The sequence below is a fragment of the Littorina saxatilis genome, linkage group LG13 (genome assembly GCF_037325665.1).
Source record: "Littorina saxatilis isolate snail1 linkage group LG13, US_GU_Lsax_2.0, whole genome shotgun sequence".
In the NCBI taxonomy this organism is placed as follows: domain Eukaryota; kingdom Metazoa; phylum Mollusca; class Gastropoda; order Littorinimorpha; family Littorinidae; genus Littorina; species Littorina saxatilis.
The window spans coordinates 18134564-18159093 of record NC_090257.1 but is presented as its reverse complement, the minus strand read 5'-3'; the positions used below and the strand labels follow the sequence as shown (position 1 = coordinate 18159093).

Genomic DNA, 24530 nt, shown 5'->3' with positions numbered 1-24530 from the left:
TTTGCAATTCGATATCGGTCCGCTATCGGGATCTGATAACGATTCTCTATATCGGACCGATATCGGACCGATATCGGACCGATATCGGACCAATGTCGTAATCCGATATTGACCCGGTATCAACCCAATTTGCAATCTGACATCGGGATTTGATATCGCGCCGATATCGGGATCTGATATGAGGCCGATACCGATTCTCTATATCGGACCGATATCGGGTCGATATCGGGTCGATATCGGTCCGATGTCGTAATCCGATATCGGTCCGATATCGACCCGATTTGCAATCCGATATCGGACCGATATCGGAATCCGATATCGACCCGATATCGTATCCGATATCGGTCCGATATCGGACCGATATCGGGGTGCTGGCTGGGTAACCTCTTTATTCCTCCTTTCTTCAGTTATTCAAAGAAAAGAGGAGTTTTTGTGCGAAAGTTTGATCGAATCCAAATCACTCAACCAGTCTACCTGCGCTGGCGATTGAATAATGCGCGGTTGTATAGTTCAGGGAAAATCAATCAATTCTGTTAACATTTCTTGTCAGTTTCCCTGTTTTGGACTAAAATCAAGTACACAGTTATGTTGTTATTCTGCTGTGCCGGTAAAGGCAGATAGTGTGTGTTCTGGTCAGTGTTGGTATCGCTTAGGAAATGTTCTTTCTTCAGTCGAATGGGACAAGCAGACGAACCGTTGCACCCGTGTTCCAACGTTAAAAACTGTATGAAGTTCCGTTTTTTGGGGCAAAATAGTGTATGAAACCGCTGTATGTTCTTTAAATTGCCAATGCGATGTGTGCATTTGGTTGCGTGCGATCTGTTTATAAAATGAAATCATTGTCGAAAACTAACCGTCGGATTGCAGTCTCTTGTCCTTGCAACTCAGTTCAGAAAATTTGGAAGGGGAACTACACTTGTCGTACGAGAGTTACTTGCCTTGGGAGTTTGCGTGCACTCATAAAGAGATCTAAAGCGAGTTTCTCTGCACTGATCGTTAGATTTGGAATTAGAAAACAACCAAACTCATAGATTTGATATAGAGATTAATGTGTTCAAGCCTGTAGTTGCCAGTTTCAATGCAGTATGTTTGTATTGTTTGGTCTAAAAGATGTATATTTCGTACCGTGATTCAGTGGAGCGTTCGGAACTTTTCAATCGCTAAAGTAGTTCCCTCAAAGTCTAACTCATCAACCTGTGAGCTATAGAGGATTCAGGCCCGTTGTTGGGTAAGTGATTTTGGTTGTTGGGTAAATTACCGAAAAATAACTAGCCCTACACCTTTACAGAGAGAAAGAAGCAGAGGGGGGAATAAACGTAAGTACAGTATGTAGGATAAACAGAATACCACATGGCTTGCTGTGTCGTACCAGATTTACACTCGTTGCTTTTTCAAATAGTGAACAGCTCGCTTTCGCTCGCAGTTCAATATTTAAAAAAACAACTCGTGTAAATCTGGTACGACACAGCAAGCCATGTAGTATTCTCTATGAATGTAATAGAGTGCGCGATGATACACATTATTTCACTTCTTTTTCAGACGATAAGTGATCATTTAAACTCGAAAAACAAATGATTGCATACATTTTTGGTTGGACTTTCTCCTCGTATGTCAAAGTTGCCAAGTTATGCCTATTCTGAATGTTCGTCCATTTTTTAATTGGTACCTTATAGTCTGTCAGGTCGATTTTGGGGGTACCCTTATTTGGAAGTCGGTCAAGTAAAAGAAATCTTTGATCCGAAAAGTGTGCCAGGCAGCCAAGTTGAGTGCCTTTAATGGCATAGACAGTTTGAATGAAATTGCACGTGAATGGATGTTTTAGTTTGGGTAGAAAAATGGGTGCAATATTTGTTTTGGCGAGTTTGTATTGTAATCTAATGTTTCATCTGTATACATCTTTGTGCAATATCGTTTTTGTAACCGTGAGGCAAGCCTAAAGTTAAAGTTTCTGTTTTGTAAAGACAGGCAATAAAGTATTTGTTCTTGTTAATCTTGTTTTGTCTTCAGCATGCATGCACACACACACACGTACTGTCACACACACACACACACAAACAAGCACACACACAAACAACCGCACACACACACACACACACACACACACACAGAGCAGGGATTCCTGAAAAGAAGAGAAAGTACAGACTTTATTTTGATCTGGCTGTAAGACACCCACATTCTCAATGTGATATAATAACTAGTTACAAACGCCGTACAATTCCACATTGCTCAATGTGATATAATAACTAGTTACAAACGCCGTACAATTCCACATTGGGTCATTGCTCAATGGGGCATTATTACTAGGTACAAACTCCATACACTTTACATACATACAACTGGGTATAAAAAATCTATACAAGTGCATTAATTACAAACACATTATATTAACAGTTAATGTACTAACCAAACACACCTTAAGATAAGAAACAAATCACTTTCAAACTTAGCAGCATACACACTCAAAAATAAAAGAACACTGAAATGATTTGTTTGTTTGTTTGTTTGCTTAACGCCCAGCCGACCACGAAGGGCCATATCAGGGCGGTGCTGCTTTGACGTATAACGTGCGCCACACACAAGACAGAAGTCGCAGCACAGGCTTCATGTCTCACCCAGTCACATTATTCTGACACCGGACCAACCAGTCCTAGCACTAACTCCATAATGCCAGACGCCAGGCGGAGCAGCCACTAGATTGCCAATTTTAAAGTCTTAGGTATGACCCGACCGGGGTTCGAACCCACGACCTCCCGATCACAGGGCGGACGCCTTACCACTAGGCCAACGAAATGATAAAAACGTTTTTAGCTGATTCATTGTGATGCTTGGTGTACCTGGTGGTTACTGCAAGGACTAGCATCTGGCAGTTACCTTTTTAACACATTGTGTGGCTATATGATTATCATGTCTGATGAACATGTTCCGTGTGATTATCGTGTTTTATGAACATATTGTGTGTGATTATTGTGTCTGATGAATATTGTGTGTGTGATTATCGTGTTTTATGAACATAATTTGTGTGTGATTATCGTGTCTGCTAAACATAGTGTGTGATTATCGTGTTTGATGAACATATTGTGTGTTGCTGTGTGATTAGCATGTCTGATATGTCGGGGAAATAGGGCGATGCTATGGCGGGACCGAATGCTAATGCTGGTCTCATCAAGGTATTTACAATTCCGCCTCCCTTCTCACCCACTCTTTCACTGTGATGCATGTATTCGGTGTAGTGACTGTGTTTTACAGTGATACAGTAGACTTACACTATATTGCGGTTGTTGGGGTCCATAGCGGAATTCCCTGTATATTATTTGGTGTGGTTGTTAGCATCCATAGTGGAATTCCCTGTATATTATTTGGTGTGGTTGTTAGCATCATAGTGGAATTCCCTGTGTATTTATTTGGTGTGGTTGTTAGCATCATAGTGGAATTCCCTGTATATTATTTGGTGTGGTTGTTAGCATCCATAGTGGAATTCCCTGTATATTATTTGGTGTGGTTGTTGGCACCCACAGTGGAATTCCCTGTATATTATTTGGTGTGGTTGTTAGCATCCATAGTGGAATTCCCTGTGTATTTATTTGGTGTGGTTGTTGGCACCCACAGACACAGTGGAATTCCCTGTATATTATTTGGTGTGGTTGTTAGCATCATAGTGGAATTCCCTGTATATTTATTTGGTGTGGTTGTTAGCATCATAGTGGAATTCCCTGTATATTTATTTGGTGTGGTTGTGTTACTGGCCATGATAGCTGGTGGGGCTGTCATGGTCTGGCAAGAAATGTACTGCATTTTTAAGGAGCACAACATTTGGTTTTGCTTTGAAATTAATCACAAGGTTTTGCATGGCTTTCTGATCAATAGGTTCATTTTTTATTTTCATTTCTTTAATGTACCATCGCTGGAAAATTCGGGTCGCTTCCTCCCAGTGGAAAGCAAGCAGCAACGGAGTCGCGCTACCCAGGTGTCTGCGTGTTTAGGTGTATTCAGCCACCTGCACTTATGGCAGAATGACCAAGGTCTTTTACGTGCCATTGTGGTGACACGGGGGTGAGACATGGCTTCCGTCTCTGGGTCTGCACATAAAGTTGACCTGTGTCCGTCCCGGCCTGAAATTCAAACCTGCGACCTTCCGATCACAAGTCCAGTGCTCTACCAACTAAACTACCGGGCCCTCGTTCATGATTAATAATGGCTTTTTTGCCATCAAATAGAGAGACGCTGCACATTTCATGAAACTCTCCCGACTGACACCACTGAAGGCAAACAGCCCACATCAGGAAAGCACATAAAACATGCAGCAGGAAAGCAGCTGAACACATACAATATAACATTACTGACACTTAACTTTTGAAAAACAAAATAATCCCAAGACAAAATATGTTGGAAGCAGCCCGAGTAACATGACTAAAACAATACAACATAACAGAAACTTAAAACAAAAACTTAATTCAGACACAAACTATAACCTCTTGCCTTCATAACATAAGGCCATCCATTGAAAAGAACTTCCAACAGAAGAAAGCAAAGAATGACACAGAGAGATCTATCAGAAGCAAACCCCGCCCAGTACTGTCAGTCTCAGTCGCAACAAAAGCAGTGTATAAAAGTGAACCCCAAACACCTGACAAAGCTAGTTTAAGTACCTTCAGCAATAATGTTTACAAGTTTCCACTAAACAGAATCCACCTTGCGTGAATAGCTGGCACAACACTTTTCAACATCATAAGAACTAAACTAGAAAACAAAAGCAAGAGTAACAAATCATCAACAACCACAAAGCATCAAAAGAATGGGAGACTTTCTGTTTTCATACCATGATGTCCCTGTTGAATACAGAACTAGATTTCAATCCAGTCCACATCAATAGTGATTTTCCGGATATAACTCTGTCAGGATTGTCAAGCCTTGGGGAAGAGTTGCGCTGCACTGTAGCAAGAACCACCAGCAGATAAAGGCATCGTACCGAGTGGACACTGCATAAAATACACATCAAAGTCACTTACTGGCTGCGATTGCTGGTTTTATCTGGGCACCACGTGTTATTGTCAGAGTCACTAGAATGGGGAGCTTCTTCTTCTTTGTTCATGGGCTCAGACTCCCACGTTCACTCATGTTTTTAGCATGAGTGGAATTTTACGTGTATGACCGTTTTTACCCTGGCATTTGGGCAGCATACGCCGATTTCGGGGGAACTAGAGTGGGGAGCAACTCTTCCCAAAAGCCTAGAAATCGTGACAGAGTTATTTGCGAACATCGGCTATTTCATTGATTTGCGAACATGGTCTATTTGATTGGAGACATGTACCGGGAGGCAGAACATGATTTCAGCAGAGTACCCAGCGCCTCGGAATCCTAGCCTTACCCTTTTGGCACTTCAGTCACAGACAGCATAAGTTAATAACAAAATATCCACAGGAGTCAACATACAATGTACAGACATTTTTCTAAAAGCTGGTTGTGCCCCAGTCTCAGTTTAGGGATGTGTTGGGGTCATCAAAACCAAGACACAAGACCGACACAGGGCTGCTGATGGGCCACTGACAGACCCGCTCTGTGCCGCTGATGGTCTACTCTCTGCAGCACGCAACTCACATCTCTGTCAAGTCGCCACGGTCGTTACACACACATATCAAACACACATATCACATCGTATGCGTCATTTACAAAGTCTACACCAATCACAAAAAAGGGAAAGCTTTACTACATATTTTTGATTAATCATAAACAATAAACCATTACACACATTCATCAGAAAGAAAGCCAAGAAGAACATCCACAAAACTGTGCAGAAAATGACTAGGAAGACAAAACAAGGGAGGAGAAAAAGGCGAAAAACACCATGACGAGTCAAGCATGTTGTCACACTCTGAACATTGTGACAGGACAGTTCCAGCATGAACGTGTGGTCACACTCTCAACAAGGTGATAAGACCAGCATGTGTCATCACACTTTGGTCAACACACAGATAGCATGGACATTTCCATGTCTCTGCTACTGAGACACAAGGCTGTCACTTACATGCACACATTCAATGTCAGTGTATTTAGCAGCAGAAAACTAAGTGGTCCTCTCTCTTAGTCTCAGGCACACACACATACACACGCACGCACACAAGCAGGCAGGCACACACACACTCACACACACGCACACTCACACACTAACATGCATGCATACAGTTTCTATTGTCAGCAAGGAGTTCAGATCAAGCATCATTTTATACTATACATAAGTACACATTACATGTCTTCAAGCATCATTATACAATACATCAGTACATATTACAATTGTCTTCAAGCAGGCCAGAAAACAGCACACCATCTGTGTCTTAAAATCACGGTCCCCAAGCCAGGACACCCCCCCCCCCCCCCCACCCCCTCCACCCTCTGATACATGGTCCCTTCGACACAAAACCAACCCCCCCCCCCCCCCCACCCCAATATCCCATGAACGACTAGGATGAATCATCTATCCAAATCCCTGTGGTGTTATGGATTTCATCAAATATTTCCCACATGTAATGCTGACTTGTGTTTACTGACACTCACTTTCGTAGTGAAAAGATGTGAAACCTTCACAGTGCTTCACAAAAGTCGGTGAATTTCTGAAACTACACAGAGTTTTTTTCTTGAGACTACATGTAATCCTCAACCACCATCAGACTGCCACATTCTCCAAGAGAGTAATCTACTGATGACATGTCCTGGCATGAAGACAATATAAATAAATAAATCCCTGCGCCTTGAATATGTGCGCGATATAAATTGCATAAAATAAAAATATAAAAAAATAAAAAAATAAATCCCTGTGCTTAGAACTGTACCCACGGAATACGCGCGATATAAGCCTCATATTGATTGATTGAATATCATTAATCTCCGACGGTACGCAACAGTACAACACATTGACATTTATTCATTGCACCATCTTCCCCCTCAACCCTCCCACGCATAATATCTCTTTTTCTCTTGTTTTTTTGTTTTCTTTTACTGACACAATATACTTACACACCAACACATCACACACCAACACATCACACACCAACACATCACACACCAACACATCACACACCAACTCATCACACACCCAACCACAAGCAACACTCTGTAAGCAGTGATCTGTCAACTCATCACACCATGCTCTCTTTTAGTGTGACTGTGATCTATCAACTCATCACACCATGCTCTCTTTTAGTGTGACTGTGATCTATCAACTCATCACACCATGCTCTCTTTTAGTGTGACTGTGATTTTACAAACTGACACATCATGAACCTCTCTGTGAGCAGTGATCTGTCAACTCATCACACCATGCTCTCTTTTAGTGTGACTGTGATTTTACAAACTGACACATCATGAACCTCTCTGTAAGCAGTGTTAACACATCACACATTGTGGGGGGAGGGGGGGGGGGGAGAAGGACATGTAGCACAAAGCTTGCCCAACGACTGCATCCTGGTGACTGCACCGCCGTCTTTTGCTTCTCTTACTTTTTCTGGGGCTGGTTCTACTGGTGCCGTATATTGCTGGCACACAGACAGTATCAAGCAAACTACCAGCCCCCCCCCCCCCCCCCCACCCCAAAAGTTTTTGTTTTCATCTTTATCCGGCGAAAATGAGTTGCGAGTATTTAGCAGTGAGGGATCTGCCACTGTACACCCATCACATTGCAAAATGACGCGACGTGATGAAGACTTAGCACGTTTACTTCTAACAGTCACATTGCAACGTGATCTGGTCCAAGTCAAAGTTTTTCACATTAAGATTTCTGGGCATAAAGCTGTGCTCTCTCAACAGAACAGCTGATGATTGGTGGTAACACTTGCTGAGCGATCCAAGCCTCTGGTGTGACATGGCGTGTTCAAGAGCATCCTGACCCCATGAGCTAAAAGCAGCGCGGCAAGATGTTGGTGTGTTGTGCCTTGTACATCCGGAAAGAGAAGAGATGTGCTGGCAACCCCCGTCTGTCAACACGTGAAGAAATGACAGGAGTGTTGCCAACACAGAGCACAGGTGTGCTGGCTCTCCCAGTCTGCCAATGTCACGCACTAGACGTGACAGAGGTGTAGTAGTGTTTTCCACATGCAAAACGCCAAGCGATGCAGGGTTCCCTCACTCACAAAACACTGAAGTGAGAGACATGTCATAGGGTTTTCCATGTGAGAAGAGAGATATTAGTGTTTTCCGCATGGAAAACGGCAAGCAATGCTGTTCCCTCAGTCACAAAAAGTGAAGAGAGAGATGTAGTGTCAGTGACAGCCAGTGGGGAGAGACAGGATCACCAGTTGGCCAGCCCCGGCTTGCTGAGCGTCATGAAGTAGATCTGACACGACGACCCGGATCGCACCGATGAAAAGAACACCTGCAACAACAAACATACCACTGAACGAAAAGAACACCTGCAACAACAAACATACCACTGAACGAAAAAAACACCTGCAACAACAAACATACCACTGAACGAAAAGGACACCTGCAACAACAAACATACCACTGAACAAAAATAACACCTGCAACAACAAACATATCACTCAACGAAAAGAACACATGCAACAAGAACATACCACTGAACGAAAAGAACACCTGCAACAACAAACATACCACTGAACGAAAAGAACACCTGCAACAACATACCACTCAGCAAAAAGAACACCTGCAACAACGAACATACCACTGAACGAAAAGAACACCTGCAACAACAAACATACCACTCAACGAAAAGAACTCCTGCAACAACAATCATACCACCAACCCATGTCATTGAAAAAAGGAGGCATCATATTTCTATAGCGCATATATTCAAGGTTAAACCCTGCTCAGAGCGCTGTACAAACATTTGGGGAAAAAACAAACATCTCATTACTTACAGTGCATTCACACACATATCATTTAATAACACATAACGCTATAATACACTAGAACATATACACACACACACAAACACAAACACACTCACACACAAACGTGTGCGTCCGAAACACACATACCAGACAAGCTATGTAGTGAATGGTAAACCAAATGAACATCAGGAAGCGACTAGGCTTGACAGGGTGTTAGGTAGATATTTGCACAAAGGTGTGCTTTTCGTTTAGATTTGAACACAAATGTTTCCACACAAACAGCCTGACATAATTATGTCAACACAAAGACATCAAGACAGCCTTGTACATGTTGAGGCAAGCAGGCCACTCACCTTGTCGTTTCGTTCACACAAGAACTTGAGTTTCTGCGCCTTCTTGTGCATGAACACGCCGTCCAGATGCCCGGTCTCTGCCGAGCGAATCTCTATGGCCTTGTTGCCCCAGCCCATGATCTGACCTGTGCTGATGTAGGCTGAAAACACAACATGGAAGGTGTTAATGTAGGCTGAGGGCACAACATGGCATTATTATCATGTTTTGTCTAATGTGGATTAACTTTCAACTGGATATGTCTTGTTGCCCCACCCCATGATCTGACCAGTACTGATGTAGGCAGTCCCTTACCAACACCGCACCTTCCCACTCAGTCCCTTACCAACACCGCACCTTCCCACTCAGTCCCTTACCAACACCACCCCTTACCACTCAGTCTCTTACCAACACCGCACCTTACCACTCAGTCCCTTACCAACACCGCACCTTACCACTCAGTCCCTTACCAACACTGCACCTTACCACTCAGTCCCTTACCAACACCGCCCCTTCCCACTCAGTCCCTTACCAACACCGCACCTTACCACTCAGTCCCTTACCAACACCGCACCTTACCACTCAGTCCCTTACCAATACCGTACCTTCCCTCTCAGTCCCTTACCAACACCACACCTTACCACTCAGTCCCTTACCAACACCGCCCCTTCCCACTCAGTCCCTTACCAACACCGCCCCTTCCCACTCAGTCTCTTACCAACACCGCACCTTACCACTCAGTCCCTTACCAACACCGCACCTTACCACTCAGTCCCTTACCAACACCGCACCTTACCACTCAGTCCCTTACCAACACTGCACCTTACCACTCAGTCCCTTACCAACACCGCACCTTCCCACTCAGTCCCTTACCAACACCACACCTTACCACTCAGTCCCATACCAACACCACACCTTACCACTCAGTCCCTTACCAACACCGCACCTTACCACTCAGTCCCTTACCAACACTGCACCTTCCCACTCAGTTCCTTACCAACAGAAGTGGGCAGCTCTCCCCACTGCAGCACAACGTTCTTGGTCACCTTGCCGATGGAGTCCACGTAGACACCTTCATCTGAAACAACCACCTCTCTAGTAAACATCTCACACGTCGTGTTCATATCTCACATGTCGTGTTCACATCTCACACATCGTATAAACATCTTGTACACAATATTCACACAACCCTTGTAAAAAATCATGTATACACACATCTTCTAAACAACTATATTTCTTCTTTTACTACAGGTAGCAGCAACCTATTTGTGTTTGTACCTGACTTCCTGGCTACACACCAAATGTGACCCTCCACCACGGAATGAGTCGGATGTCACCTCGCGCGGTTCTGCGCTAGGCCTAATATATATAACTCGAAAAGTCTTTGCTCTTTTCTAAAACGGTTTTCACCACTAGATAAAGCATAAAAAACTCTTTTAGAAAATGTAAAAATATAAAAATCATGCAAAAGTGACATACAGCAGTCCCTGCAATGTACGGCCCCCGGCGTGAGCGGACACCTGACATGTACGGACACATTTGCTCGGCACGGAGTGTTTTCCTTCTATATTTGCCCCCCCTTAAACGGACACCTGCAAAACGTGGACGCGGACACTCATTTTCGGTCCCAACAGCAGGTCATACCTCCAATGTACGGACAGACCATCCTCAAATTTTCACCACAACAAAATCGATAACAGAGCAGTCCGGCTCTTGGTACAAAGATCACAGCCGCAATGGTGTGATGACAGTCACTGATAACTTGAGTGCACGTGTACCCATCGTGTGTCTGTGTGTAACCTCTTTCATTGACAAGATACTCTTGTTTCCCCTCAGCCTTGACCAGTGAGTCGGTTGCCTAATCTATGAACCCTTCAGTTGTCTTGCTTTGTCAAAAGTTACGACACAGTCAACTGGTTTTGCTCTGAGTGAACAGTGCAGCTGGCCTCTCTGGCCACAGCCCCCAACAGTACATGGCTGGAGGGAGTGAGAGAGAGAAAGGGGGGGGGGGGTGGAGGGTTAACTGGCTAAACTCTGTGGGGTGTCCGGTGTCACCGCATGTCAGCAGGAAGAGCATTGGAGAAAAATAGAGAGGTGTACTCTTCCACACAATTTCCAAGCATCAGTTGTCACGGCTTGGGGTAGGCATTAGTCATTTAGTGAGGGAGAGTGGGAGCTGTGTTATGTACAGTGTATTTCCGACTGAAGAGTGAAAAGTCACTGCCATGCCACATGATCGGCATGCAGTCAATAAAGCCAGACAAGAAACAAATAAATTACTTGATTATGACATGCAGCTCTATCTGCTGCTATTTATTCAAACTGGTTTTCAAGCTTATTCTTGCAAAGCATCTGCACACGCTCCTCTGTGCTGTGTTTGTGTGGCTGCTTTCGTATGTCAGTGCATGGTGAGTGTGTTCACTGCCTTGAGGATTTATTTTATCTCTTCTTTTCAACACTTTTCATACAAATCCTTTTTACAGAACGTTTAAAGAAGTATCAGGAGTTTATTGTTATTGTTTAGTAGCCACAAGAAGTGATTAGCATAGACTCAATCCTGTTGTTTGTGTGTCTGTGTGAGTGTATGGGGGAGGGGGTGGTGTGGTCACCCCTCCCGTGACCGGACACCTGCAATGTACGGACAGTTTTGCTATGGCCCACGGGTGTCCGTTCATGAGAGGGACTGCTGTACGACTCATTCCGTGGTGGAGGGTCACAAATGTCAGCTCAATCAACCCATAAACACCAGAGAGCTAAGTGCGGACAAAGAGACACAAAGAGTGAAAGCTATCAGCCGGAATAGACCGGGCTGTAGTCAAGCATGTACGTACTGTCGTAGCAGAGCAGGAGATGCATCCCGTTTGTGTTGGGCAGGATGACGATGGTGTGTGGCGTGATTGTCCCCTGTGTCTGCACACATAGAGTTACATCAATACATCATGCCTCACACACACGCACGCACACACACACCGAGATACATCAATTCACACATGTCACACACACACAGAGATAGATAGAGACACACACATCATGTCAAGCAAGCTTCACCTTTGTCTAAAGGGAAGTGAAAAATCGGGTGCAGCATTAACAACTTCATTAAAGTTTAAATACTTACAATCAGCACCCCCACCATCCTAATAAACAAATGCTGAGGATTGAAATGATTCCATTTAGGGCTTGTCCTTTCTTCTTTTCCCTCAACACAATTCTGTCTAACACTGGCCAGATAAACTTTCCTATTGGCAGCCTGAAATCATGTCAGCTTTATCACACAACCTACCAGGCACTTAACAAAACCAGTTTCTAACAAAAGTGGGCACAAGAGACTAAAGCATGCAAACTGATGCTGAAGCAACACACACACCAGTGTGCACACACATCAAGGTACAAAGAGCATCTGACTGCAGCTACTAGATGATGACATTCACTTGACTGAAGCAACCCTAACAGGACATATATTATACTGCAGAGACTGGGTCAGGACATTCACTTGACTGAAGCAACCCTAACAGGACATATATTTTACTGCAGAGACTGGGTCAGGACATTCACTTGACTGAAGCAACCCTAACAGGACATATATTTTACTGCAGAGACTGGGTCAGGACATTCACTTGACTGAAGCAACCCTAACAGGACATATATTTTACTGCAGAGACTGGGTCAGGACATTCAGGTGGCTGCAGCAACCCTAACAGGACATATATTTTACTGCAGAGACCAGGTCAGGACATTCAGGTGGCTGAAGCAACCCTAACAGAAACATATATTTTACTGCAGAGACCAGGTCAGGACATTCACTTGACTGAAGCAACCCTAACAGGACATATATTTTACTGCAGAGACTGGGTCAGGACATTCAGGTGGCTGCAGCAACCCTAACAGGACATATATTTTACTGCAGAGACTGGGTCAGGACATTCACTTGACTGAAGCAACCCTAACAGGACATATATTTTACTGCAGAGACTGGGTCAGGACATTCACTTGACTGAAGCAACCCTAACAGGACATATATTTTACTGCAGAGACTGGGTCAGGACACTCACTTGACTGAAGCAACCCTAACAGGACATATATTTTACTGCAGAGACTGGGTCAGGACATTCACTTGACTGAAGCAACCCTAACAGGACATATATTTTACTGCAGAGACTGGGTCAGGACATTCACTTCACTGAAGCAACCCTAACAGGACATATATTTTACTGCAGAGACTGGGTCAGGACATTCACGTGGCTGCAGCAACCCTAACAGGACATATATTTTACTGCAGAGAACAGGTCAGGGCATTAACATGACTGCAGGTACCAGATCATTGTGTTTGAGGGACTAAATCTCCAGTTACAATCGCTGAGTCTACATCTGATTGTGATGTCCTGCCCTAGGTGTATCACTGACACACACATACACTCAGCTCTCTGCAACATAACACTAGATGATGAGAACTCTCTGTGCTAACTGCCACACGCATAAACTCAGCTCTCTGCAACCTAACACTAGATGATGAGAACTGTATGTGTTAACTGCTACACACATACACTCAGCTCTCTGCAACCTAACACTAGATGATGAGAACTCTCTGTGCTAACTGCTACACGCATAAACTCAGCTCTCTGCAACCTAACACTAGATGATGAGAACTGTATGTGTTAACTGCCCACTGCTTCTCACATAAACGCAGCTCTGTGCAACTCTATGTGCTAACTCAGAAACTGCCACTGCTACACACATAAACACAGCTCTCTGCAACCTAACACTAGATGATGAGAACTCTCTGTGTTTACTGCCACTGCTACACACATACACTCAACTCTGAAACCTAATTTCATGTCACCAATAACAAATAAGAGGGAAGAGTGAGAGAGACAAATGGACAGATACAAATGGGGAAAGCAAATGGAAGAAAACCTACAGTTGAAAGAAAGAGGTGCTGGTAGAATTGGATAATGGTTACCTGGTTAACAAAAAAGCTGACGCTACCGTTAGGTTGAACCTCGTTATTGTGAGGTGCACGATACTGTTCCCCGCCACGGAGATAGCAGAGGCAAACACAACACTTTATCAGTAGTGCAGATAGAACACTTTATCAGTAGTGCAGATAGAACACTTTATTAGTAGTGCAGATAGAACACTTTATCAGTGGTACAGAGAGAACACTTTATCAGTGGTACAGACAGAACACTTTATCAGTGGTACAGATAGAACACTTTATCAGTGGTACAGATAGAACACTTTATCAGTGGTACAGATAGAACACTTTATCAGTGGTGGAGATAGAACACTTTATCAGTGGTACAGATAGAACACTTTATCAGTGGTACAGACAGAACACTTTATCAGTGGTACAGACAGAACACTTTATCAGTGGTACAGACAGAACACTTTATCAGTGGTACAGACAGAACACTTTATCAGTGGTACAGACAGAACACTTTATCAGTGGTACAGATAGAACACTTTATCAGTGGTACAGATAGAACACTTTATCAGTGGTACAGACAGAACACTTTATCAGTGGTACAGATAGAACACTTTATCAGTGGTACAGATAGAACACTTTATCAGTGGTACAGACAGAACACTTTATCAGTGGTACAGACAGAACACTTTATCAGTGGTACAGATAGAACACTTTATCAGTGGTACAGATAGAACACTTTATCAGTGGTACAGATAGAACACTTTATCAGTGGTACAGACAGAACACTTTATCAGTGGTACAGACAGAACACTTTATCAGTGGTACAGATAGAACACTTTATCAGTGGTACAGACAGAACACTTTATCAGTGGTACAGACAGAACACTTTATCAGTGGTACAGACAGAACACTTTATCAGTGGTACAGACAGAACACTTTATCAGTGGTACAGATACAATTAGAACACTTTATCAGTGGTACAGATACAATTAGAACACTAATGGTAGGAAATCAGAATGCTATGTACCGGTAGCACCACAATAAAAAGACTACTTACAGAGAACTGTTAGTAAGGTTTAAAAGGAAACATGAGATGGAATGTTGAAGTCAAAAACGAAATCAAACACCCAAGCAAGATGGAATATACTTGACTGAAACAGTATGGATCACATGAGATGAAATACACAAAATCAAGAACGAATAAAACACTTACGTGAGATGGAACGTACAAGTCAAAAACACTTACGTGAGATGGAACGTACAAGTCAAAAACACTTACGTGAGATGGAACGTACACGTCAAAAACACTTACGTGAGATGGAACGTATAAGTCAAAAACACTTACGTGAAATGGAATGTACAAGTAATAAACACTTACGTGAGATGGAATGTACAAGTCAAAAACACTTACATGAGATGGAACGTACAAGCCAAAAACACTTACGTGAGATGGAACGTACAAGTCAAAAACACTTACGTGAGATGGAATGTACAAGTCAAAGACCTGAGACGTATCCAGGTCGATTGCATGGAAGCCGAGATGTGATCCATAGACGACCTTCAACCTCTGACCCTCCTCAATGGTAAGGTCAACCAGGACCGGCTTGTGCACCAGCTCTGTGAAAGACTGCAAGCACACAGACACAACTCTCCAGCTCAGTTTGGCTTTTACACTGGAGACCCCCCAATAAACAATTTTTGGAAACAACTTCTTCAGGTTTGTAGGTGCTGTGGATGAGTGACGTTTTCTTGCAAAACCTCAGACAAACAAAGGATTGACCAATCACTAGCGAGGGGTCTGTCGGAAACACATGGACCGGAGCACTGTTTCCGACAGACCACTCGCTAGTGATTGGACCATCCTTTGTTTGTCGGAGGTTTTGGAAGAAAAGGTCACTCTCCCACAATCCATACAAACCCGACGGAGTTATTTTTGGAATTTATCTATTCAAGACTTCCTCCCTTTCATTGTAAATGTCTGGGTATTATAAAACAATGCTCAGAACAAGGAGACGGTATAGGTGGACAAATAGAGCGAAGACAACTCACCTTGAAAGCCATAAACTTGTGGTAGGGTTTGGGAGCCCAGGCGTAGATCTCAATGCTGTCTTGCAGCGCTATCACAAGGAACTTGATTCGCTCGTATTTCACTGAAAAAGTATCAACGTGCTATCACAAGGAACTTGATTCGCTCGTATTTCACTAAAAAAGTATCAACGTGCTATCACAAGGAACTTGATTCGCTCGTATTTCACTGATGAAAGTATCACATATGTCCAATTACAGCAGAACCCCCCTTTCAAGACCCTGATAGAAGACTCCCTCCCTTTCAAAACCCCCATGCCTGTCCCACCACTTGCAAGACCTCGAATAACGACCAAAGAAAGATTTGGGATACAACAGCAAAGCGCTGCCTGAAAACCTTTAGGCACTCAGGGATGAATAAACAAGAAACGTAAAGCGATATGAAAACTTTCAGTTAATCTGTGGGACTGAATGGGCTGAAACCGAACACACTCAATCCATTTAATAATAATAATATATATTTCTAGAGCGCATTTTTTCATTACAGCAGTCCCTGCAATGTACGGCCCTAGGCGTGAGCGCACACCTGACATGTACGGACACATTTGCTCGGCACGGAGTGTTTTCCTTCTATATTTGTCCCCCCCCCCCCCCCTTAAACGGACACCTGCAAAACGTGGACGCGGACACTCATTTTCGGTCCCAACAGCAGGTCATACCTCCAATGTACGGACAGACCATCGTCAAATTTTCACCACAACAAAATCGATAACAGAGCAGTCCGGCTCTTGGTACAAAGATCACAGCCGCAATGGCGTGATGACAGTCACTGATAACTTGAGTGCACGTGTACCCATCAGGAGGGGATGGGACATGGATACCATCTATGAGTCTGTGCATAAAGTTAACCCATGTCCGTCCCTGCCGGGATTCGAACCTGCGACCTTAGGATCACAAGTCCAGTGCTCAACCAACTGAGCTACCCGGCCCCCCAGGGTTTAACCCTGCTCAAAGTGCTTTACAATCATTTGGAAAAACACAAACACCAACACTGGCCAAACCCAAGGTTTGTTGATGCAAAGTGTATCTGGACTTACTAGGATTAAAATGATTGCATTTCAATGTGGTGACCGAAGAATGAGGGCTACAAAAGCTGTCACTCACCTATCTTGAAATGCACGCATCCTTCCAGTTCTCCCACGTTGACAAAGCCATTTTTCTTGTCGCTCTGCTAAAAAAGATCACAAGGAAAAAGCATGGTCAATATCTGTCAACAACCAGCAGTCAGTGTTTATCAACACCCAGCGGACAGTATCTATCAACACACAGCAGTCAGTATCTGTCAACACCCAGCGGTCAGTGTCTATCAACACCCAGCAGTCAGTGTCTATCAACACCCAGCAGTCAGTGTCTATCAACACCCAGCGGTCAGTGTTTATCAACACCCAGCGGAGAGTATCTATCAACACCCAGCAGTCAGTGTCTATCAACACCCAGCGGACAGTATCTATCAACACCCAGCAGTCAGTATCTGTCAACACCCAGCAGTCAGTGTTTATCAACACCCAGTGGACAGTATCTATCAACACCCAGCGGACAGTATCTATCAACACCCAGCAGTCAGTATCTGTCAACACCCAGCAGTCAGTGTTTATCAACACCCAGCAGCCAGTATCTATCAACGCCCAACGGTCAGTATTTGTCAACACCCAGCGGTCAGTGTATGTCAACACCCAGCGGTCAGTATCTGTCAACACCCAGCGGTCAGTGTCTGTCAACACCCAGCAGTCAGTGTCTGTCAACACCCAGCGGTCAGTGTCTATGAACACCCAGCGGTCAGTGTCTATCAACACCCAGCAGTCAGTGTTTATCAACACCCAGCGGACAGTATCTGTCAACACCCAGCCGTCAGTATCTGTCAACACCCAGCGGTCAGTATCTGTCAACACCCAGCGGTCAGTATCTGTCAACACCCAGCAGTCAGTGTCTATCAACACCCAGCAGTCAGTGTCTGTCAACGCCCAACGGTCAGTGTCTATCAACACCCAGCGGTCAGTGTCTGTCAACGCCCAACGGTCAGTGTCTGTCAACACCCAGCGGTCAGTGTCTGTCAACGCCCAACGGTCAGTGTCTATCAACACCCAGCGGTCAGTGTCTATCAACACCCAGCGGTCAGTGTCTGTCAACACCCAGCGGTCAGTATCTTTCAACACCCAGCCGTCAGTATCTGTCAACACCCAGCCGTCAGTATCTGTCAACACCCAGCGGTCAGTGTCTGTCAACACCCAGCGGTCAGTGTCTATCAACACCCAGCGGTCAGTATCTTTCAACACCCAGCGGTCAGTGTCTATCAACACCCAGCGGTCAGTGTCTATCAACACCCAGCGGTCAGTGTCTGTCAACACCCAGCGGTCAGTGTCTGTCAACACCCAGCGGTCAGTATCTGTCAACACCCAGCGGTCAGTGTCTATCAACACCCAGCGGTCAGTGTCTGTCAACACCCAACGGTCAGTGTCTATCAACACCCAGCGGTCAGTGTCTATCAACACCCAGCGGTCAGTATCTTTCAACACCCAGCGGTCAGTGTCTATCAACACCCAGCAGGCAGTGTCTGTCAACACCCAGCGGAGAGTATCTATCAACACCCAGCAGTCAGTGTCTATCAACACCCAGCAGTCAGTGTCTGTCAACACCCAGCGGTCAGTATCTGTCAACGCCCAACGGTCAGTATTTGTCAACACCCAGCGGTCAGTATCTGTAAACACCCAGCGGTCAGTGTCTGTCAACACCCAGCGGTCAGTATCTGTCAACGCCCAACGGTCAGTATTTGTCAACACCCAGCGGTCAGTGTATGTCAACACCCAGCGGTCAGTGTCTGTCAACACCCAGCGGTCAGTGTTTATCAACACCCAGCGGTCAGTGTCTATCAACACCCAGCGGTCAGTGTCTATCAACACCCAGCGGTCAGTGTTTATCAACACCCAGCGGTCAGTGTCTATCAACACCCAGCAGTCAGTATTTGTCAACACCCAGCGGTCAGTGTCTGTCAACACCCAGCGGTCAGTGTCTGTCAACACCCAGCGGTCAGTATCTGTGAACACCCAGCGGTTAGTGTCTATCAACACCCAGCGGTCAGTGTCTGTCAACACCCAACGGTCAGTATCTGTCAACACCCAGCGGTCAGTGTCTGTCAACACCCAGCGGTCAGTGTCTATCAACACCCAGCCGTCAGTGTCTGTCAACACCCAGCGGTCAGTGTCTGTCAACACCCAACGGTCAGTATTTGTCAACACCCAGCGGTCAGTGTCTATCAACACCCAGCGGTCAGTGTCTGTCAACACCCAGCGGTCAGTATCTGTCAACACCCAGCAGTCAGTATCTGTCAGCGTCTCTCGACACTAAGTCTTACAACTCTAAAACAGGACACACTGCTATCAGCAAAACGGAAACAACAAACACATATGTTGGAAAGTATTTTTAATAGGCAGTTACAGATAAGAAGCATTTTTGTGTGAGTGTTCGAAGAACAAAACGTTAAAAAAAGTTAGCTTGTTGTACTCGATAAGTTGTATTTAATTCATTGTATGAGATATTGTTAATTGTTGTTATTTATTTGAATAAAAAATTTTCAAAAAAAACAACAACAAAAAAACCAAAAAACCCACATATGTATCGATTGGACATTGGAATATCATTCTTGGAGCCAAGTCAAATCAGAGTCTGACTATAACTCGTATTTAGTCGGCTAGCCGAGACTACAAAAGAGTGCATGTTTCTGGTTATTCAATCGTAGACTTCCACTACATTGCCGGCCTAACAATCAGACCGCGGATCTTGTTAAACCAATAAGAGCACTTACCCTAACACTATCAACCAATGAAAACACTCACTCCGTCAGACTTGAAGATCTTGGTCTTGAGCCAGGACAGGTAGTAGACGCAGATCTTGTTTAACTAATCAGCGCACTTACCCATAACACTATCAACCAATAAAAACACTAACCCCGTCAGACTTGAAGATCTTGGTCTTGAGCCAGGACAGGTAGTAGACGCGGATCTTGTTCTTCTTGCCGGAGATGGTGACCAGAATGTTCTGCCCCTCAAGCACCTCCATCTGCTGGAACCGCCGCCGCGAGATCAGCGTGTACACTGCAACACAACACACCTTGTATGAATGTGTACACTGCAACACAACACGCCTTGTATGAACGTGTACACAGCAGCACAACTTGTATGAACGTGTACACGAACACAGCACACCTTGTATGAACATGTACACGGCAACACAACACGCCTTGTATGAACGTGTACACTGCAACACAACACGCCTTGTATGAAGGTGTACACTGCAACACAACACGCCTTGTATGAACCTGTACACGGCAACACAACATGCCTTGTATGAACGTGTACACGGCAACACAACACGCCTTGTATGAACGTGTACACTGCAACACAACACGCCTTGTATGAAGGTGTACACGGCAACACAACACGCCTTGTATGAAGGTGTACACGGCAACACAGCACGCCTTGTATGACCATGTACACGGCAACACAACACGCCTTGTATGAACGTGTACACTGCAACACAACACGCCTTCTATGAAGGTGTACACTGCAACACAAGACGCCTTGTATGAACGTGTACATGACAACACAACACGCCTTGTATGAACATGTACACTGCAACACAACACACCTTGTATGAACGTGTACACTGCAACACAACACGCCTTGTATGAACCTGTACACGGCAACACAACATGCCTTGTATGAACGTGTACACGGCAACACAACACGCCTTGTATGAAGGTGTACACTGCAACACAACACGCCTTGTATGAACGTGTACACTGCAACACAACACAACACATCTTGTATGAATATGTACACTGCAGTGACGGATATCAATGCAGACTGACGTATCCGTGTGGAATGACCGAAATCGATGCACTCACCTTTACCCTGACCACTGCGGTCAAGCAACATCAGACCGTTCTCCGTGCCGATCAGGAGGTTGACACCTGCCATGAGAGAGGTGAGCAAGGGTCAGGTGTGTTACATGTACAGGTATACTCATCTCAGGTTTTTATGACACAGGTGTGTTATATGTTCAGGTATACTCAACTCTGCGCCAACCAGCAGGTAATTATGACACAGGTAAAATGACCCCTTCTTAACCCTGTATGGACACTTATTCAATGGTAAAATCCAGTAAAAAGGTAAAAATGGTAAAAAGACGGTTTATAGTCACTTAAAATCATCTAAGAAATCAGGAAAAATGAATGACATCAATCATTGACCCACATAAAGTACTGGTTCTTCAAGCTGCTCACAATAAGTATCACTTAAAAAGAATGCTTAGATCCTTGGGAAACAACAGTACAGACCTGTTTACCCACACTTTGACTTTGGTGTACTTTTCACCGAGATTCAGCGTATTTTCAAAATATGGAGAGTATTTTGCAACTCACAAGAAACGTTCATGAAATATGCAATAAGCAATAACATTGTCCGTTTTCAGAAGTGGAACTTTTAGGCGTTACTGCTTTTCGCTTTGACATTTTCGTCAACGTGCTGGACTCGATGACAACAATGGCGGCAGATAAAATCTCGTCATATCACGTCTCACGTCTTACACTGACCAATCGTCAAAGCTGGATTTTATCCACTGGGCTATCACGAGAACAGGTTTGGCAACCTACTTTCGATTTCTTCTTTTTCTTCTTCCATTTAGTGGTCACGATCAAACTTGATTTTTTTGTATGATCGTCATATTTTTTTCTCTCCAAACGTATTGGTCGTATCTTTGGCAACTTTGCGTACAAAATACGGCGAAATTGTTTGGGTAAACAGGTCTGACAGTAGCAAAATAAGGCCTAAACCAAGGACACACTCAACCCTAACAGACGTGACAGCCAGACTTACCCCACAATGCAGCACACAAGATGTCGGATCCAAAGCGCTTCTTGTACTTGCGGATCTCGGGCGTGTCTCCGACGCCCTCTGTGGCGGAGGACGGCGTCACATTGACGTTGATCTGTGACCCGCGCCGCGAGGTGGACGACAAAGAGGTCAAGGTCCCGGTGCCACCGCCCGCCCCAAAGCCAAAGGCGGAGAAGGATCTCTGGTGACGCATGGAAGGTTGCTGGCTGACTGCCTGGCGGTACTGTGGGGTGATGGGGGGACATGAGAACAGTCGGGGAGAGCGACAGACAGAGACTCTGGCCAGTGAGACACGAAGACGCACAAAGAGAGAGCGGGGTCTGTGTTAACACACTTCCTACACCGCTACACCGTACTACACCAAGAGACAGGGGGGGAGGGGGGGGGGGGAGGGGGTAGGCACCAAAGAGAGGGGTCTGAGTTAACACTACACCACACCGCTAACAGCAACACCAAGAGACAGGGGGGTGGGCACCAAACACACCATAGAGAGGGATCTGTGTTAACACACCATACTGCTAAACAACCCACAGCGGTAAAAACTACCGTCCTCACAGGGGCACTGAAGACGAGCGAGTGTGAGAGAAAAACCAACACAAGCTACGCAGTCACCGTCAGCACAGACATCCATTATCATTCCAGGTGTGAGTGTGAACAGAAAAAAAGCCACCAACACTTCAAGAGCATTGTGAAGAGAAAACCCTACAAACACTGCACTAGTGAAAGTAAACAGAAAACTCCACACAAACAATGGGGAATGGGGGGGGGGGGGTATAGTGAACTGAACAGACTCCACACATACAATGGGGGACAGAGTGAACAGAAAACTCCACATACAATGGGAAGGGGGGAAGCGGGGAGGGGGGGGGGGGCAGTGTGCAGTGTGAACAGACAACTTTAAACATACAAATGGGGGGGGGGGGGGAGGGGAGGTAGGGGGGGCAGAGTGAACAGACAAATTTACATATACAATAGGGGAGGGGGGGGGAGGGGGGGGGAGGGGGGGAGGGGGGGGGGAGGGGGGGAGGGGGGGAGGGGGGGAGGGGGGGGGAGGGGGGGGGAGGGGGCAGAGTGAACAGAAGAAGCGAGGAAGATGGGGAAAGGTAGGGAGGGAAGGGGGGTGAGCGTGAAGGAAGATAACCACAATACAACCAGGCAGCAGCCACCACAGAGCAAGACGAGGTCAGTCAGCAATAGACGAGGTCTGGAAATAACTCTGTCAGGTTGGTATGGGTTATGACAGAGTGAATACCCTTAGGTTTAGTGAGACAAACAATCCAAGGGCCAGTCCCCATAGTGTGGATTGTTTGACTCACTAAAAGCAAGGGTATTCACTCTTTCACAACTCATACAAACCCGACAGAGTTATTTCCAAACATTGTCTATTTACACCCATGGAGTCAAACATTGACTAAATGTAAAAAGTCAGGAACATCAGGCTGCATGAGACATGTTAAAAGTACTTCTGGGATGGAAAGTGGATAAGTAGCAGGGTCCCAACAGTGAAATGTTAGCACACTAGGTTTTCATCAAAACACACATGCATATCGTTAGCACAGGACCAGGAAACACACACACCAACACATACACGCCCATCGTTAGCACACAGCCAGAAAACACACACACCAACATTGAGTCAAGTAAAGTACAAATAATTCTGCATTCAGGACTGAGTAAAATGTGTATGTTATCAGTACACTTTCCTACAAAAGCAGTTGCCTGTTAAAACATGACTGAACAAAGGAAATGTGTGACTGAACACAAGAAATGTGTGACTGAACACAGGAAACTTGTGACTGAACACAGGAAACTTGTGACTGAACACAGGAAACTTAATAAAAACGTGTGACTGAACACAGGAAACTTAGCATCTTTTCGTCTGACCAGGCAGAGCACATCAAAGGCAGCGATCTATAAACATTCCTTCACTTAACCTTTCAAAATGACCCATGGAAAGAAATCATTTGTCATCTCCAAATAACACTGGGCGCTGCTAACATGTAACTGTCAGACATAGTTATTGTCATTCAGCTTCTTGCATAAAAAAACTGAGACAAACCAGCACAACAAACAATGCAATCCAATCGCCCTGTTAGACCTCTGGCTGAAACCTGGTAGGTGCAAGAATAGAATCACTGCACACTAAGGAGCAGACAGAGGCCACAGGGCAGCACCCTCAATGCAAAACCCACACTACCCTGTCAAGCAAGAAAGCAGATCTACCATACAGTGGAACCCCTTTTTTAAGAACCCCGATTTAAGTTTTAAGACTCCCTCTCTTTTGAGACCCTGTTTTTCTCACATTTTCTGTTCTTAACCTCTGTAAATGTACACCCATTTTTAGACTCCCTCGTTTTTACGCTCTGATTCTCTCAGATTTGCATGGGTGGGACTGAAAAATTTCATGAATCCTGAAGAATTTTAAGGGGCCCCCAGACGCTGAAGAATTTGTATAATTAACAA

The 24530-nt window shown here is 44.9% G+C and overlaps 2 protein-coding genes across 4 annotated transcripts in view; one reads left to right on the top strand and one right to left on the bottom strand.

Moving 5' to 3' along the window:
• The window catches only part of LOC138983798 (translationally-controlled tumor protein homolog), a 140415-nt gene that overhangs the window by 82430 nt on the left and 33455 nt on the right, over positions 1-24530 (top strand). The window lies entirely within an intron of this gene.
• Positions 6958-24530, bottom strand: part of LOC138983786 (mitogen-activated protein kinase kinase kinase kinase 4-like) — a 62467-nt gene continuing 44894 nt past the window's right edge. For 2 of the 3 annotated variants that reach the window (XM_070357111.1, XM_070357113.1), the window contains exons 22-31: positions 22050-22248; positions 21080-21145; positions 20122-20267; positions 17284-17350; positions 16144-16244; positions 15572-15721; positions 12002-12080; positions 10168-10248; positions 9194-9333; positions 6958-8362 (exon numbers count right to left, since the gene is read on the bottom strand). In XM_070357111.1, the coding sequence (XP_070213212.1) occupies positions 8279-8362; positions 9194-9333; positions 10168-10248; positions 12002-12080; positions 15572-15721; positions 16144-16244; positions 17284-17350; positions 20122-20267; positions 21080-21145; positions 22050-22248 (1113 nt within the window). In that variant the 3' untranslated portion in view covers positions 6958-8278. The remainder of the gene's footprint in view (positions 8363-9193; positions 9334-10167; positions 10249-12001; positions 12081-15571; positions 15722-16143; positions 16245-17283; positions 17351-20121; positions 20268-21079; positions 21146-22049; positions 22249-24530) is intronic. The other variant, XM_070357112.1, reaches the window with a different exon arrangement.